The 18,972-nt window shown below is 34.9% G+C and overlaps 1 protein-coding gene across 6 annotated transcripts in view; it reads left to right on the top strand.

The window, feature by feature from the left end:
• The window catches only part of Vps13b (vacuolar protein sorting 13 homolog B), an 829,431-nt gene that overhangs the window by 506,979 nt on the left and 303,480 nt on the right, over window positions 1-18,972 (top strand). For 4 of the 6 annotated variants that reach the window (XM_047551787.1, XM_047551802.1, XM_047551778.1 and 1 more), the window contains exon 29: window positions 431-839. In XM_047551787.1, the coding sequence (XP_047407743.1) occupies window positions 431-839 (409 nt within the window). Of the gene's footprint in view, window positions 1-430; window positions 840-18,972 lie in introns of those variants that run through there. The other 2 variants (XR_007108524.1, XR_007108523.1) reach the window with 1 other exon arrangement.

Below are 18,972 nucleotides of genomic sequence, written 5' to 3'. Positions count from 1 at the left end.
ATCTTGACTTTGTCGCTTCTCATTTTTTCCCTATTTTTCAGAATGTATTACCTTCCTTTTCTTTTTCCCTATTTTAGTTCTTACCTTAATATCACTCCTGGGACCCTAACAAATAAAACTCTTTTTCAAGTGTTTGGGAGGTATGTGGAATATACCAATTCTCTAGATTTATGTTGCATAATTTGCAAAACAGGAGTCTGTGTACCATTAATTGGTTCAGGAAACAAAACACTAAAGAATTCCTGATTTCAGGTCAGTCATTCTAATAATCGTGGAAGCTTTTATCCCATCTGCAAAATTGATCAGTCACATGTTTATGAAGAAGTGTAGGTATGTAAGATAAAAAGGTCAAAATACTAAGATCATTTTCTTCTATCATTTTCCTTTTTTTAAAAATAATATGTATTGTGGTTTCCTTTTTCTGAAACAGACAACTACAAAACTTCTAGATGGCTCACATCAGCAGCATGGATTTCTCTCTCTGACATACACAAAAGCTGTAACAAAAAATGTTCGCCACAAGTTAACATCAAGAAATGAACGAAGAAATTTTCATAAGTTATCTGAAGGTTTAATGGATGGTTCCCCTCATTTTCTTCATGAAATTCTTCTTTCAGCCCAAGCCTTTGATGTTGTGCTTTGTTTTCCTTTACTTAATGCCATTGCAAGTGTATTTCAAGCAAAACCACCAAGGACCCAAAAAGAGAAAAGAAAATCTCCTGGTCAGCCCATGAGGACCCATACACTGACTTCACGCAGTTTACCTTTGATTTATATCAACACAAGTGTAATCAGAATTTTTGTTCCAAAAACAGAAGAAATGCAGTCAACTGTTGAAGGTATTGTCTTCTGATTTTTTTTTGTTTGAATTTACATAATTTTATTATAGAGACCTTAGTTTTCTGTGTTTTGTTTCAAAGCAGCTGCTTCTACTTTGAGTTTGGTGTATTTTAGAAAGAGTAAATATATCATACTCATTGTACAGCTGTATCTTTTGAAGTTATATCAGAACACTGATTTAAGTATCTGCCTTCATTAGTTACTACAGTCAGAAATAGGAGACTTTTTTCCAGAGATGCTTGCCAATAAAGCTTATACTTTTTGCCATTTTTTATGTGAGATTCAAATGTTGAGTTCTATACATCTAAGATAACTAAAATTTTGCTTCAAAACAATAATGTTCATAATGATGAAATATATAAAAATTCTATGATTTAAATATCTAGTTGATGACTGAGGATGGGAAAAATTTTAGTCAACGTATCAAGACCCCTTTCACTTTTCCAGGCTCCTCAGTGTCATGAAATTACTGCATTAAACTGAAATGAATTGATAATGCAACTGACTCCATCCACAAAAGTATTTTAAAACATTTTAGTTTCTCTTATGTATTCAAAAAAATGAGAACTTTAAAGATTTTGAGAGTCAAGATAGCTCAGTACTTAATGGTATGAACTTTGAAGTTATTCAGAATTGAGTTCAAATCTCAACTTTGCTAGTTATGATTTTGACATCTTAAGCAAGTTAATCTATGATCCTCATTTGTATAATACTGATTATAGGATCTAACTAGATAGTAGGTTTTATGAAAAAGCTTACTTTCAAATAATGAAAACATGAGCCTGTGTGTATAGTGCAGGTCCCATAGTATGTTCTCAATAATTGGAAGTGTTTTCATTAGAAGGTTGTGCTCTTTTTAAAAAAACTAAAGTTGTAGTTTACCTCATTGGCCATACTTAAGTCTCAGATAACAATCTTTTTTACTTTGGTGGTGGTATGTTGTCTCTGTTCTTTCTTGAACCTATAATAAAATAGACTGGATGATTTATAAATAATGGAAATTTATTTTTCACAGTTCTGGATGCTTGGAAGTTTGGAAGTCCCAGATTTAAAAAAGCCATTTGATTCAGTGTCTGGTGAGGGCTACTATATTTCTTCAGATGGTAACTCATTGCTGAGTCCTCACATGGCAGAAATTGAGAAGGGCAAAATGGGATAAATATATTGAAGCCCTTTTATATGAGGATGGAGCTCTCATCACCTAATTAGTTCCAAAGGCCTCACTACTACTACTACTACTACTACTGCTACTACTACTACTACTACTTCTTCTTCTTCTTCTTCTTCTTCTTCTTCTTCTTCTAAAATAAGTTTATGATGTTGGATCATATAGAAAACAGAATAATTAGAAGCAATAGAAATATAAGAATAAACACTTAAACATCTGAGAGTCAAAAGAAATTTACATATTTCAGAAAGTGTTTAATTAAACTAAAAGAATATTTTATATACATACTCTGCTTATCCAGATTTTTATGCCATTATCATAACCATAAGAAAATTTTAGAAACTTAAAATATAAGAGAATAAGTTAGATTAAAATGCTGTTTCTTTTTTTTTAAGATTATAGTTTTATTGTTGATAAAATGGGGATATATGTATATAAAATTATATATTTATTAATAAACTAGAAGGAATCACATTGTGCACTGTGTATTAGTACTTAATAGAAGGAAATAAAATTATTGGTGTCTTTTGCATAGTTGAGACACAGTAAACCTCACCATGATGACATGAATACAGTTTAAAAATTAAATTCCATACAGTGCATGGTCTTGTTGATTGGAGGTTCTGCAAGTAGTTGCATTACATTCACATGCATGTTATTGGGGATGCATTATCTTTGGGTTTTATTGTATTTTAAATATTGTGCTCTTCTATTAGATTTTACTATACAGTATTTTAAATAGTTTTACATTTTTCTTTCACATTAAGGATTTTCAGATGAAAGTATTTTAGATGTAATTTTTTTTCTTTTTTTTATTATTGTAAACAAATGGGATACATGTTGTTTCTGTCCTTGTACATGGAGTAAAGGCATACCATTTGTGTAATCATAAATTTACTTAGGATAATGTTGTTTGATTCATTCTGTTATTTTTTCCCTTCCCCCCATCCCTCCCACCCCTCTTTTCCCTCTATACAGTCATTCCTTCCTACATTCTTGCCCCCCTCCCTAACCATAACACTAACCCTCCCACCCACCAATGTGTCATCATCCGCTTATGAGAGAGGTCATTCGACCTTTGTTTTTTTGAGATTGGCTTATCTCAAAAATTGGAGCATGATATTCTCCAATTTCATCCATTTATCTGCAAATGCCATAATTTTATCATTCTTTATGGCTGAGTAATATTCCATTGTGTGTATATATATATATATATATATATATATATATATATATATATATATATATCACAGTTTCTTTATCCATTCATCAACTGAAGGACATCTAGGTTGGTTCCACAATCTGGCTATGGTGAATTGAGCAGCAATGAACATTGATGTGGCTGTATCTCTGTACTATGCTGATTTTAAGTCCTTTGAGTATAGGCCGAGGAGTGGGATAGCTGGGTCAAATGGTGGTTCCATTCCAAGTTTTCTAAGGAATCTCCACACTGCTTTCCAGAGTGGCTGCACTAATTTGCAGCCCCACCAGCAATGTTTGAGTGTACCTTTTTCCCCACATCCTCACCAAGACATAATGTTGCTTGTATTCTTGATAACTGCCATTCTAATTGGGGTGAGGTGGGATCTTAGGGTGGTTTTGATTTGCATTTCTCTTATTACTAGAGATGTGGAACATTTTTTCATATGTTTGTTGATTGCTTGTAGATCTTCTTCTGTGAAGTATCTGTTCATATCCTTAGCCCATTAGTTGATTGGGTTATTTGTATTCTTTGTGTAGAGTTTTTTGAATTCTTTCTATATTCTGGAGATTAGTGCTCTATGTGAAGTATGATTGGCAAAGATTTTCTCCCACTCTGTAGGCTCTCTCTTCTCATTGCTGATAGTTTCCTTTGCTAAGAGAAAACTTTTTAGTTTGAATCTATCCCAGTTATTTTTTTATTATTATTGTATACAATAGGTGGGATACATGTTGTTTCTCTATTTGTACATGGAGTCAGGCATACCATTTGTGTAATCATACATTTACATAGGGCAATGATGTTTGATTCATTATTTTTTCCCTTGCACCCCACCCCTCCCACACCTCTTTTCCCTTTATACAGTCCTTCTTTCGTTCATTCTTACCGCCCTCCTTATCCCTAACCCTAAACCTAACCCTAACCCTAACGCTAACCCTTCCCACCCCCCATTATATGTCCTCATCCGCTTATCAACAAGATCATTTGTCCTTTAGTTTTTTGAGATTGGCTTATCTCACTTAGCATGATATTCTCCAATTTCATCCATTTGCCTGCAAATGCCATAATTTTATCATTCTTCATGGCGGAGTAATATTTCATTGTATATATATATGCCACAGTTTCTTTATCCATTCATCAACTGAAGGGCATCTAGGTTGGTTCCACAATCTGGCTATGGTGAATTGAGCAGCAATGAACATTGATGTGGCTGTATCTCTGTACTATGCTGATTTTAAGTCCTTTGAGTATAGGCCGAGGAGTGGGATAGCTGGGTCAAATGGTGTTTCCATTCCAAGCTTTCTGAGGAATCTCCATACTGCTTTACAGAGTGGCTGCACTAATTTGCAACCCCACCAGCAATGTATGAGTGTTCCTTTTTCACCACATTCTCGCCAACATGTATTGTTGCTTGTGTTCTTGATAATCGCCATTCTAACTGGGGTGAGATGAAATCTTAGGGTAGTTTTGATTTGCATTTCTCTTATTACTAGAGATGTTGAACATTTTTTCACATATCTGTTGATTGCTTGTACATCTTCTTCTGTGAAGTGTCTGTTCATTTCCTTAGCCCATTTGTGGATTGGGTTATTTGCATTCTTGGTGTAGAGTTTTTTGAGTTCTTTATAGATTCTGGAGATTAGTGCTCTATCTGAAGTATGATTGGCAAAGATTTTTTCCCACTCTGTAGGCTCTTTCTTCGCATTGCTGATAGTTTCCTTTGCTGAGAGAAAGCTTTTTAGTTTGAATCTATCCCAGTTATTAATTCTTGCTTTTATTTCTTGTGCTATGGGAGTCCTGTTGAGGAAGTCTGGTCCTAAGGCGGCATGTTGAAGATCTGGACCTACTTTTTCTTCTATAATCTGCAGGGTCTCTGGTCTGATTCCAAGGTACTTAATTCATTTTGAGTTGAGTTTGTGCACAGTGAGAAATATGGGTTTAGTTTCATTCTGTTGCATATGGATTTCCGGTTTTCCCAGCACCATTTGTTGAAGAGGCTACCTTTTCTCCAATGCATATTTTTAGCACCTTTGTCTAGTATGAGAAAATTGTATTTATTTGGGTTTCTGTCTGTGTCCTCTGTTCTGTACCATTGATCTACCTATTTGGTACCAATACCATGCCGTTTTGTTACTATTGCTTTGTAGTATAGTTGAAGATCTGGTATTGCAATACCCCCAGCTTCATTTTTCCTGTGAAGGATTGCTTTAGCTATTCTGGGTTTCTTATTCTTCCAAATGAATTTCATGATGGCTTGCTCTATTTCCGTAAGGTACTTCATTGGGATTTTATTTGGAATTGCATTGAATCTGTATAGCACTTTTGGTAGTATGGCCATTTGGACAATATTAATTCTGCCTATCCAAGAACATGGCAGATCTTTCCATCTTCTAAGGTATTCTTTAATTTCTTTTTTTAGTGTTCTCTAGTTCTCTTTGTAGAGGTCTTTCACCTCTGTTGCTAGATTGATTCCCAAGTATTTTTTTTTTTGAAGCTATTGTGAATGGGGTAGTTTTCCTAATTTTTCTTTCCAAAGATTCATCACTTATGTATAAAAATGCATTAGATTTATGAGCATTGATCTTATATCCTGCTACTTTACTGAATTCACTTATGAGTTCCAAACGTTTTCTGGTAGAATTTCTGGGTTCTTCTAAGTATATAATCATATCATCAGCAAACAGGGATAGTTTGAGTTCTTCTTTTCCTATTCGTATCCCTTTAATTTCTTTGGTCTGTCTAATTTCCTGGCTAGAGTTTGAAGGACAATGTTGAATAGAAGTGGTGAAAGGGGGCATACCTGCCTTGTCCCAGTTTTTAGGGGGAATGCTTTCAGTTTTACACCATTTAGAATACTGTTAGCCATGGGCTTAGCATAGATAGCCTTTATAATGTTAAGGAATGTTCCCACTATCCCTATTTTCTCTAGTGTTTTGAGCATGAAGGGGTGCTATATTTTATCAAATGCTTTTTTCTACATCTATTGAAATAATCATGTGATTCTTGACTTTAAGTCTGTTGATATGGTAAATTACATTTATTGATTTCCTGATGTTGAACCAACCTTGCATCCCTGGGATGAAACCCACTTGATCATGGTGCACTATCTTTTTAATATGTTTTTGTATGCTATGTGCTAAAATTTTGTTGAGAATTTTTGCGTCGATGTTCATTAAGGATATTGGTCTGAAATTTTCTCTCCTCGATGTGTCTCTGTCTGGTTTAGGTATCAGGGTAATACTGGCTTCATGGAATGAGTTTCAGAGGGTTCCCTCCTCTTCTATTTCATGGAATACTTTGAGAAGTATTGGAATGAGCTCTTCTTTAAAGGTTTTGTAGAACTCGGCTGAGAACCCATTTGGTCCCGGATTTTCTTTGTTGGTAGGCTTTTGATGACTTCTTCTATTTCATTACTTGAAATTGGTCTATTTAAATTGTGTATGTCCTCCTCGTTCAGTTTAGGCAATTCTTATGTCTCTAGACCTGTTGATGTCTTCGAAATTTTCTATTTTGTTGGAGTATAGATTTTCAAAAGAGCTTCTAATTATGTTTTGTATTTCAATTGTGTCTGTTGTGATATTTACTTGTTCATTCCAAATTTTAGTAATTTGGGTTTTCTCTCTTCTCTTTGTTAGTGTGGCTAAGGGTTTATCAATTTTGTTTATTTTTTCAAAGAACCAACTATTTATTTTGTCAATTTTTTGAATTGTTTCTTTTGTTTCAATTTCGTTGATTTCAGCTCTGATTTTAACTATTTCCTGTCTTCTACTGCTTTTGGTGGTGGTCTGTTCTTCTTTTTCTAGGGCTTTGAACTGTAGTGTTAGTTCGTTTATTTGTTGATTTTTTCTTCTGTTATTGAATGCGCTCCATGAAATAAATTTTCCTCTAAGTACTGCTTTCATAGTGTCCCAGAGATTTTGATATGATGTTTCTTTGTTGTCATTTACCTCTAAGAATTTTTTAATTTCCTTCCTGATATCTTCTGTTATTCATTCATCATATAATAGCATATTGTTTAATCTCCAGGTGTTGGAGTAGTTTCTGTATTTTACTCTTTCATTTATTTCTAATTTCAATACATTATGCTCTGATAGAATACAAGGTAGTGTCTCTATCTTCTTGTATTTGCTGACATTAGGTTTGTGGCATAATATATGGTCTATTTTAGAGAAGGATCCCTGTGCTGCTGAGAAGAAAGTATATTCACTCTTGGTTGGATGGTATATTCTATAAATGTCTGTTAAGTCTAAATTATTGATTGTGTTATTGAGATCCTTGGTTTCTTTGTTCAATTTCTGTTTGGAAGATCTGTCCAGTGGTGAGAGAGGCGTGTTAAAATCACCTAGTATTATTGGTGTTACGGTCTATTTGGTTTCTGGAATTGAGAAGGATTTGTTTGACGTACATGGATGAGCCACTGTTTGGGTCATATTATTCTTTATAGCTGAGTAATATTCCATTGTGTGTGTGTATATATATATATATATCACAGTTTCTTTATCCATTCATCAGTTGAAGGACATCTAGGTTGGTTCCACAATCTGGCTATTGTGAATTGAGCAGGTATGAACATTGATGTGGCTGTCTCTGTAGTATGCTGATTTGAAGTTCTTTGGGTATAAGCCGAGGAGTGGGATAGCTGGGTCAAATGGTGGTTCCATTCCAAGTTTTCTAAGGAATCTCCACACTGCTTTCCAGAGTGGCTGCACTAATTTGCAACCCCACCAGCAATATATGAGTGTACCTTTCTCCCCACATCCTCTCCAACACCTATTGTTGCTTGTATTCTTGATAATCGCCATTCTAATTGGGGTGAAATGGAATCTTAAGGTAGTTTTGATTTGCATTTCTCTTATTACTAAAGATGTTGAACATTTTTTCATGTTTGTTGATTGTAGATCTTCCTCTGTGAAGTGTCTGTTCATATCCTTAGCCCATTTGTCGATTGGGTTATTTGTATTCTTGGTGTAGAGTTTTTTGCATTCTTTATATATTCTGGGAATCAGTGCTCTATCTGAAGTATGAGTGGCAAAGATTTTTTCCCACTCTGTAGGCTCTCTCTTCGCATTGATGATAATTTCCTTTGCTGAGAGAAAACTATTTAGTTTGAATCTATCCCAATTATTGATTCTTGCTTTTATTTCCTGTGCTATGGGAGTCCTGTTAAGGAAGTCTGATCCTAAGCCAAGAAGGTGAAGATTTGGACCTACTTTTTCTTCTATAAGATGCAGGGTCTCTGCTCTGATTTCAGGGTCCTTAATCCATTGTGAGTTGATTTTTGTGCAGGTTGAGAGATAGGGGTTTAGTTTCATTCTGTTGCATATGGATTTCCAGTTTTCCCAACACCATTTGTTGAAGAGGCTATATTTTCTCCATTGCATGTTTTTGGCCCCTTTGTCTAGTAAGAGAAAATTGTATTTATTTGGGTTTGTGTCCATGTCCTCTATTCTGTACTACTGATCTACCTGTCTATTTTGGTTCCAGTACCATGCCGTTTTTGTTACTATTGCTTTGTAGTATAGTTGAAGATCTGGTATTGCAATACCCCCTGTTTTATTCTTCTTCCTAAGGACTGCTTTAGCTATTGTGGGTTTCTTATTCTTCCAGATGAATTTCATGATTGCTTGCTCTATTTCTGTAAGGTACATCATTGGGATTTTAATTGGAATTGCATTGAATCTGTATAGCACTTTTGGTAGTATGGCCACTTTGACAATATTAGTTCTGCCTATCCAAGAACATGGGAGATCTTTCCATCTTCTAAGGTCTTCCTCAATTTCTTTCTTCAATGCTTTGAAGTTTTCATTGTAGAGATCTTTTACCTCTTTGGTTAGATTGATTCCCAAGTATTTTACTTTTTTTGAGACTATTGCAAATGGAGTTGTTTTCCTCATTTCCCTTTCAGATGTTTCATCACTTGCGTATAAAAATGCTTTAGATTTATGTGTGTTGATTTTATAGCCTGCTATGTTGCTGAATTCATTGATGAGGTCAAGAAGTTTTCTGGAGGAGTTTTTTGTATCCTCTAAATATAGAATGATGTCATCAGCAAATAGTGACAGCTTAAGTTCCTCTTTTCCTATTCATATCCCTTTAATTTCTTTAGTCTGTCTAATTGCTCTGGCTAGATTTTCAAGGACAATGTTGAATAGAAGTGGTGAAAGAGGACATCCCTGTCGTGTTCCCATTTTTAAAGGGAATGGTTTTAGTTTTTCTCCATTATTAATGATGTTGGCCATGGACTTAGCATCAAAGCCTGTACAATGTTCAGGTATGCTCCTACTATCCCTGTTTTTTCTAGTGTTTTGAGCATGAAGGGGTGTTGTATTTTGTCAAACGCTTTTTTTGCGTCACTGGAAATAACCATATGATTCTTATCCTTAAGTCTATTGACATGATGGATTACGTTTATTCATTTACAGATGTTAAACCATCCTTGCATTCCAGGGATGAACCCCACTTGATCGTGGTGCATGATTTTCTTAATATGTTTTTGGATACGGTTTGCTAATATTTTCTTAAGGATCTTTGCATCTATATTCATCAAGGATATTGGTCTAAAATTTTCTTTCCTTGATGTGTCTTTTCCTGGTTTGGTTATGAGTGTGATATTAGCTTCATAGAATGAGTTTGGTAGGGTACCCTCCTTTTCTATTTCCTGGAATATTTTGAGAAGTATTGGAATGAGATCTTCTTTGAAGGTCTTGTAGAACTCGGCTGAGAATCTGTCTCGTCCTGGGCTTTTTTGGGATGGTAGGTTTTTAATGGCTTCTTCTGTTTCATTACTGGATATTGATCTGTTTAAATTGTGTATGTCCTCTTGGTTCAGTTTGAGCGGAGCACATGTCTCTAGAAATTTGTCAATATGTATCTCAGTGGTGTCTATCGTGATATTTCCTTTTTCATCATGAGTTTTAGTAATTTGATTTTTCTCTCTCCTTTTCTTTGTTAGTGTGGCTAATGGTTTGTCTATTTTGTTTACTTTCTCAAAGAACCAACTTTTTGTTTTGTGTATTTTTTGAATTGTTTCTTCTGTTTCAATTTCATTGATTTCAACTCTGATTTTAGTTATTTCCTATCTTCTACTACTTTTGCTATTATTCTGTTCTTCTTTTTCTAGGACTTTGAGTTGTAATGTTAGATCACTTAGTTGTTGACTTTTCATTCTTTTCTGGAATGGGCTCCATGAATGAATTTTCCTCTTAGTACCGCTTTCATAGTGTCCCAGTGATTTTGATATGTTGTATCATCATTCTCATTGACCTCTAAGAATTTTTTTATCTCCTCCCTGATGTTTTCTATTATCCATGTTTCATTCAATAGCATATTATTTATTCTCCAAGTGTTGGAGTAATTTCTGTTTTTTATTTTGTCATTGATTTCTACTCTCAGTCCATTATGATCTGATAGAACATAAGGCAGTATCTCTATTTTTTTGCATTTCCTAAGGGCTGCTTTGTGGCATAACATATGGTCTGTTTTCAAGAAGGTTCCATGTGCTGCTGAGAAGAAAGTGAATCCGCTTGTTGATGGATGGAATATTCTATATATGTCTATTAAGTCTAGGTTATTGATATTGAGTTCTATGGTTTCTTTGGTTGGTTTTTGTTTGGAAGATCTATCTAGTGGTGACAGCGGTGCATTAAAGTCACCCAGAATTATTGAGTTCTGGTCTATGTGATTCCTGAAATTGAGAAGGATTTGTTTGATGTACAGGGATGCACCATTGTTTGGGACATAAATATTTACTATCGTTATGTCTTCCTGATTTATGGTTCCCTTAAGCAGTATGAAATGTCCTTCTTTATCCCTTCTAACTTTGGCTTGAAGTCCATTTTATCTGATATAAGGATGGAAACCCCTGCTTTTTTACTGATTCCATGTACGTGGTATGTTTTTTCCCATCATTTCACTTTTAGTCTGTGGATGTCTTCTTCTATGAGATGAGTCTCTTGCAGGCAGCATATTGTTGGGTCTTTCTTTTTAATCCATTCTGCCAGTCTGTGTCTTTTGATTGATGAGTTTAGGCCATTAACGTTCAGGGTTATTATTGAGATATGATTTGTATTCCCAGTCATTTGACTTATTTTTGGTTTTTAAGTTGACTTAGTTTCTCCTTTGAGTGGTTTTTCTCTAAGGTAGTACCTCCCTTTGTAGACCTACATTGTTGTTTTTCATTTCCTCTTCATGGAATATTTTGTTGAGAACATTCTGTAGCACAGGCTTTCTATTTATAAATTCTTTTAACTTTTGTTTATCATGGAAGGATTTTATTTCATCTTCAAATCTGAAGGTTAGTTTTGCTGGGTATAGGATTCTTGGTTGGCAACCATGTTCTTTCAGAGCTTGAAATACGTTATTGTAGGCCCTTCTAGCTTTTAGAGTCTGGGTTGAGAAGTCAGCTGCTATCCGTATTGGTCTCCCCCTATATGTAATCTGATGCTTTTCTGTCATGGCCTTCAAAATCCTATCTTTATTTTGAATGTTAGGCATTTTCATTATACTGTGCCTTGGTGTGGATCTGTTGTGATTTTGTACATTTGGTGTTCTGTAAGCCTCTTTTTTTATGATTTTCCATTTCATTCTTCAGGTTTGGGAAATTTTCTGATATTATTTCATTGAATAGGTTGTTCATTCCCTTGGTTTGCATCTCTGTGCCTTCCTCAATCCCAATAATTCTTAAATTTGGTCTTTTCATGATGTCCCATAGTTCTTGGAGATTCTGTTCCTGATTTCTTACCATCTTCTCTGTTTGGGTGACTTTATTTTCAAGATTAAATATTTTGTCTTCATTGTCTGAGGTTCTGTCTTCCAAGTGGTCTAGTCTTTTGGTGACTTTCCATTGAGTTTTTTATTTGGTTTATTGTTTCCTTCATTTCAAGGATTTCCGTTTTTTGTTTTGTTTTGTTTTGTTTTGAGAATCTCTATCTCTTTGTTGAAATGATCTTTTGCTTCCTGCAGGTGCTCTTTCAGCTTATTGGTATTATCATTCATTGCCTGCATTTGCTCTCTTATCTCATCCTTTGCTTCGCGAATCATCTTAATCATGTATAATCTGAAGTCCTTTTCTGACATTTCTTCTAACATACTGTCATTGGATTCTATTAATACAGAATCTAGATTTGTTTGGATCATTTTCTTCCCTTTTTTTCATGTTGTTCATGTATCTTCCCCTCTAGCAGTGCAGATCTGGGGTATTACAGATTTCCCCCTATGGGCTTATAGTGGCCCTATAAGTTTCCAAAACCTTTTCTTTAAGGGGAAATCAATATTAGCAGTGCCCAATTCAGACACTATGCAATCGTAGACCAAATAGCCCCTATGAGGACAATAACAAAATTGTCATAATAAACAGAATAAGTTCAAATATTTTCTTCAGTAAAACAAACAGATTTGTAATAAGGTCTGCAGTTTCTAATGGAGGACAAAGAGGATGCATAGGGATGTAGAAGGTGTTAATGGGATAAGAAAAGAATATACAGAAGTTCTAGAAAATAGAAAGGGTGAGAGTGTAATCAAAAGAAATTGGATATTAGCATGCAAAAAAGGGAGAAAGAGACACTGGGGGAACAGGTAAATAAAAGGAAAAGAGAGCCAGAAAAGTAAAGAAATAAAAACTTAAAATTTTTCAATAAGGAGAAAAAAGAAAATCTACAGTATAACACTCATATAGTAATGAAACCTCCCAGTCTTCAGTAGCCTGATGCATGAGAGGTACCTGACAATGAGCCTCAAGCCTCCAGCAGGCGTCTCAAGATGGGATTTGCCCCACCTAAAGATCGGAGCTCCAGCTTCTAGGATTATCCAAGATGACCGCTCTGGCTTCAAAATGTGTTGGCAAATGGGGAGCTGCAGCTCAGGGTGTGGACGTGGTCAGCTGGAGGTCGTGGAGGCGGGTCTCGATTGGTCGGGCAGGGGTCCTAGAAGTCCGGTGTGTTTGGTGTGGTTGTGGGATCCTGGAGGCTGGGTGCAATCAGTTGGTCTGGGGGTCCTGGCGGCAGGAGTAGTCAGTCAGTTGATGTGAGGGCCCCAGGGGCAGGGAGTGATCGGTCGGGCTGAGGGGTCCTGGAGATGGGGCTTAGTCAGTCCAGCCAGGGTTCCTACGGGGCCTGGCTGTTGTCTCAAAATGGCAGCAGCCACGTATAATCAAACCTGTAGGTACTGTAACAGTGAACTTCCAGGCAACAGCAGGCAGCTGGTGCTCCACTGGCGGTCGGTGATCAGATCGCTGACTGTTGTCGGACGATCTGGAGGTGAACCTCGTGGATTGGGTGATGGGTAGGTGTAAGGCAGGCGATGGATAGGCGAGAGGAAGGCAAATGGCGGATGATAGGCGCCTGACAGTGAGCAATCTGCACTCAAAAAAGACATCCATATGCTGGAAGACTGCAGGTGATCACAGCAGACAAATGGGATAAACAGCAGGGGATCGATAAGCAGCAAAAACTGCCTCACCAAGAAACAGATATCCTCTGTTTGAAACCGGAGTTATGGAGCAACAAGGAACGCTGCCTCCCTCTAGTCCGCCATCTTGGATCCTCCTCTCCTTTTCATTCTTTTGGTTGAGGTTTGAACCCAAGGCCTCACACATGCTAAGCACATAGTCTACCACTGTTCTGTAACCCTACCTCCATAGGGTTTCTTTTCTGAAAACATGCTTCACACCATAAATTACCAATATTGTTCACAAGTATGCATTTTGAAATATATACCAAATGCATATGCTTCATCATTCATTTATAAAATTTTAAAACTGGACCAAGAACATAAAACAGTATTAGTAGGTTGATTTTTCTGTATTAGCCAGCCCGACTGAGGCTTTTAATATATGGGTCCAGTTGTATTTTTACCGGTAAATCTTCCTGAATCAGATATGGCTATTCTTCAATGTGGGTATTTGATCCATATCCAAAATTTGCTTGGTTTTCTTAAAATATTTTATCTAGTTGATGTGATATACTGACTAATTCTTTAAAGTCTTCAGTGTTTTATTGTGGAGGACACATTTTCACAATAAACTACTCTTTTGCTTCAGTTAGATCTTCATTATAGAGCTCATTTGCATGAAGTTTTTGTAACTAACCTTATCTGTAAAAGATACCTACGTGACGGACTTGTTTTTGCTGTCCATGTCAGTATTGTTCACCACTCCTACATGGTCTTCTTTAGAAGGAACTTATTTATAATGATTAATGTTACCTCCTAAGACAGAGTTTGCCTGTAAATAACTATAAAATGTCTTGGCCATTGATTTGTAAACCATTTTTCCTTCCATTTTTTTTATTGTGTTAAAATATGCATAACAAAACATGTTAACCATTGTTAAGTGAATAATTCCATTGTATTAATTACATTTACATTTTGGGTGACCATCACCATTATCCATTTCCAAAATGTTTTTGCCACCACAAGATGAAGCTCTGTACCCGTTAAGCAGTAAGTTCCCAAATCCCTGATAGCCTCTAATCTATTTTCTTTCTCTATGATTTACCAAATCTGGAGATTTCAATAAATGGAATCATATATTTATTTTTTTATCTAGCTTATTTTCATAATGGTTTCAGGCTTCACCTAATTTGTAACATATATGAGAACTTAATTACTTTTGTGGTTAAATCATATTATTTAATATGGCTATATATCACATTTTGTTTCTCCATCCATCTGTTGAACACTTGGGTCATTTCCACCTTTTGATTGACTAATGTGAGTTATGAACACTGAAAGTCCAGTGTCTGTGGGAACCTTGTTTTCAGTTCTTGTGGGCTTATAGCCTAGAGAGGAATGATCATGTGATAATTCTGTATATATTACCACATATCACATATCACATTCTGTGTACACACACCCACACACACACACACACAAAAAAAAAAAAAAAAAAAAAACACACAACAATTTCTTTTTTTGGGGGACGGGGGATTGAACTCAGGGGCCCTTGACCACTGAGACAAATTCGCAGCCCTATTTTGTATTTTATTTAGAGACAGGGTCTCAGTGAGTTGCTTAGCGCCTCATTTTTGCTGAGTCTTTGAATTTGAAATCCTCAATCTCTCGAGCCACTGAGATTACAGGTGTGCACCACCATGCCTGGCTAAAATCTATATCTTGAGGAGCCATCAACCTGTTTGGCAGTTTAAATACAGCAGAATTCATTCCAGTGTCTGAACATTGTTTATGTGTGCAAGCATAGTGCTGTTAGCAGGAAAAGCAGTGGGAACCCTCTCCTAGCAGGTGTGTTAGTAGCACCTCTGTGCTGGGCTGTGGTGAGGGAGAGGTCAGAAGTTCACAGTTTAACTCTAGCTTTATTTTTCTGTCATACTTCCCAAGGTTTATTGAAACAGGTTATGTGCTTCATTGATTTAATTGTATATATGTCAAAAGGAATAGGAATCTTAACTATTTGAGAAAGGGAGGAAATAAAAACCAGCTTTATTTCCTCTATGCATTTTTTGTTTTATTTTGTTTTTCGTTCTTTGCTTACTGTGTTATAATCATTAACTAATGCTGCATCACATAATTTTTATTTTTTATATTTTTGGTTTTAAATTCCATTGGTCAACTATAACTAGGGAAATCACAAATTAATTGTAACTGCAAAAATATTTCTGGATTTTTGCCTTGTTATTTTTTAAACTGATTCTTTTCTCTTATTTTTTGGTGGTAGTCGTGCTGGAGTTTTTAATGTATAATTCCAGGGTTCTGATGCCTAAGTAGTTCCTAATGTCACCTTAAATAAGACCATATGAGATGGGAGATGTGGACATCTTTAGAATATGTAATCTCTCACATTTTTCTATGGAATTTTAGGTTAATTCTTTGCTCTATGAATTTTTTTTAAGTAGTACTTTTTATAGCTTGTAGTTCTATTATATTAATTTTTAGAAAAAGGATAGATCAAAAAGTACATACCTTGGTACTGGGGTTGTGGCTCAGTGGTAGAGCACTTGCCTAGCATGTGTGAGGCACTGGGTTTGATCCTCAGCACCGTATAAAAATTAAGTAAACAAAATAAAGACATTGTGTCCATCTACAATTAAAAGTTTTTTTAAAAAAGATACATACCTTTAAAATGCTAAGAGATATCAAATCTTTTCATCTTTAATAATAATACCTTTATATATTTTAAACCTTTTGTTTAGCACAGGTACTGTATATAACTTTACCTTTTTGGTTTTGTCCTTTGTATGTGCATATGTTTGTGGATCTCTACACATATATTTGTATTTACTTATACCTGCATCCATGTCTAGCTGATATGCTATAAATGGCCATGTTGTGAAAATATAAATACAAAAATGCTTGCCAAATATTGAAAGATTTTGATATATTGCTCAATTTTTTGATATTTTATCTCTTCCCATTGCCACTCTTATGTTACATGCACTTAATTCATTCATGAAAATGGAAATGGAAATTTTTTCATTCATGTAAAATTGATATTATATTCACTATTTTTAGCCATTTCAAATTATAGAAAAATTTTTTTCTTTTTCACTACTTTTACCCATTTCAAATTATAGAAAAAAAATTTTTTTAGAAAGAACCCAGTATGCTGGCACACATGCCTATAATCCTAGCCACTCAGAAGACTGAGGCAGGAGTATGGCAAGTTTGGTGTCAGCCTGGGCAATTTAATGAGACCCTGTCTCAAAATAAGAACTAAAAAGGGCTATGGATGTAGCTCAGTGGAAGAGATTTGTGTAGCATATGCAGGACTCTGGTGCAGAATATATTTTTAAATACATTTTATGTGGAGGACTGGATATTTCCATTTAACACTTCTTAAGGCTATAATGTAACTATGAAAGTCATGAAAGAAGCCACAGTTCCATTAGAATAAATATCATTACTTAAATGAGTAGTAAAATAGAATCAAGAGCATATTATTCATTTTATTATAGAAAGGTTTTAAAAGAAAGTTTGAATAATATGTTTATCAAGTTAAAGAAATTGAGAATGTATTCATGAATGGTTATAACATATGATAGTGTAACTAAACATTACTATACCATACTTCCCACATTTTATTATAAAAATACCACAGAGCAAACTTTCCTTAAAGTGATGAGTAATCTGTGCCAGAGATGATTCATAAACTAATTTTCCCCTTAATACGCATAATGTTCTTGAGATTGCACACTTATTGAATCTTCTGTCTTTAACTGCTAATATGGCAGTAACTAATTAAAACCTTTGTTAATGACTTTGTGTTGGGCTGTCATAATAGTTACGGCTTTATAAAACTATAGCCTTATACAGTGACAGTTTTCAAAACTCTTGAAACTTTAGATGTTTTATTATATTGAATTTATTTTGAAAATCTTCAAAAATGTCAAAATCTCCAAACACTTTTATTTCATATTTAGCTTTAAAAAGAGTAGTTTAAGCTCTAGTCTTACATTATCTGACAATTGCATGAAAATTCAATGCTTTGTCTAAACTTTTGGTTACTGATGCATCTCAGGATTTCACTGATTTATAGTCTACTTATTTGCTACAAACATACTTATTTGCTATGCATCTGCATGAACACACACACACATACACAAACTTTTGACCCCCAAATGAATAAAATCTTACAGATTTAGAATTATTGATATTTAATGTAAAACTTTTAAATTGTCTGAAATTTAATGATGACAATATATTTAACATTGTAATATTCTAGAGAAGTGATATTGAAAATCTGATTTCAACCTCAGTATTGTTTGCATTATGTGCAATTAATGTCAAGATTCTAGATCTGCAGGTGTTTTACTTCCAACTTAAACTTTTTATTTCAGAATAGAGGACTGTGTTTTGGATCTGGTGTGAGTCTTCTATGGTGATAAGTTCCTCATGAGGTTCAGTTTTTAAAAATACAGTTAAAGAAGGAAGGCATTTATTTTCATGTTGAAAATGCTTTAAGAGTGAATATTTCCTCATATGGCCCAACTATTAAATGCAGGTGAAATAAACCCAAGACAGGAAGCTTTTTTTTTCTAGCTATAAAGTAACTGAAGAAATGACTCAAGGCACTGTCTTGAATAAATACATTTTTAATTTTTGCTTATATATCAATGAAATTTTCTGATAAGATGAATATTTTAATAAAATGTTATTTTGATCTAGTTTATGAATAATCTCCACTGAGTTCCCTTTACCCAGGTATACTCATATGTAGGTATTTGCTTGTATGTGTGCTTGCATGTGTATGTTGTGTGTGTGTGTGTGTGTGTGTGTGTGTGTGTGTGTATGTTTCTGTGTGTATAAAATAACTTCATTGTCAGTATAATTTACTGAGAACACTTTTGGCTATAACAGAAACAGAATTCTGTTTTCGGATCTGGCCTTGTATGTAACACTAAGTACGTCATTTTTCTTCCATATGTGCCTCATTTACTGCAGTGTTTCTATTACAATTCAGACTTCATCTGGTGGGTAGTATCTGTAGCCTGGAAGAACAGTTAGCAAGTACACTAATTGCACTTTTGTGGAATGGTCTATTCTCCAGGCTTACTATTTATTGATTTAATTGTTGCCTGCTGCTTAATCAGAGGTTTTTTACCCACATGGAACTATTTGATAAGCTTGGCATAAAATGCAAGATCTGTGAAATGTAAACAGTGTTCATTGTATGAGGACCTATAATCAAGACAGACTGCAAGTCATTTGAAAATACTGCGGCTGCATAAGAAGTAGTTCTGTTTGATCTCTCTTTGTATTGGACATTTTAAAATTTATTATCTTGACTGTGGCATCCACATGGTAGTATTAATGA

Source organism: Sciurus carolinensis, chromosome 1 (assembly GCF_902686445.1).
Source record: "Sciurus carolinensis chromosome 1, mSciCar1.2, whole genome shotgun sequence".
Lineage (NCBI taxonomy): Eukaryota > Metazoa > Chordata > Mammalia > Rodentia > Sciuridae > Sciurus > Sciurus carolinensis.
Note: the sequence above shows the minus strand (reverse complement) of the source record. Positions and strands in the feature narration are given on the sequence as shown.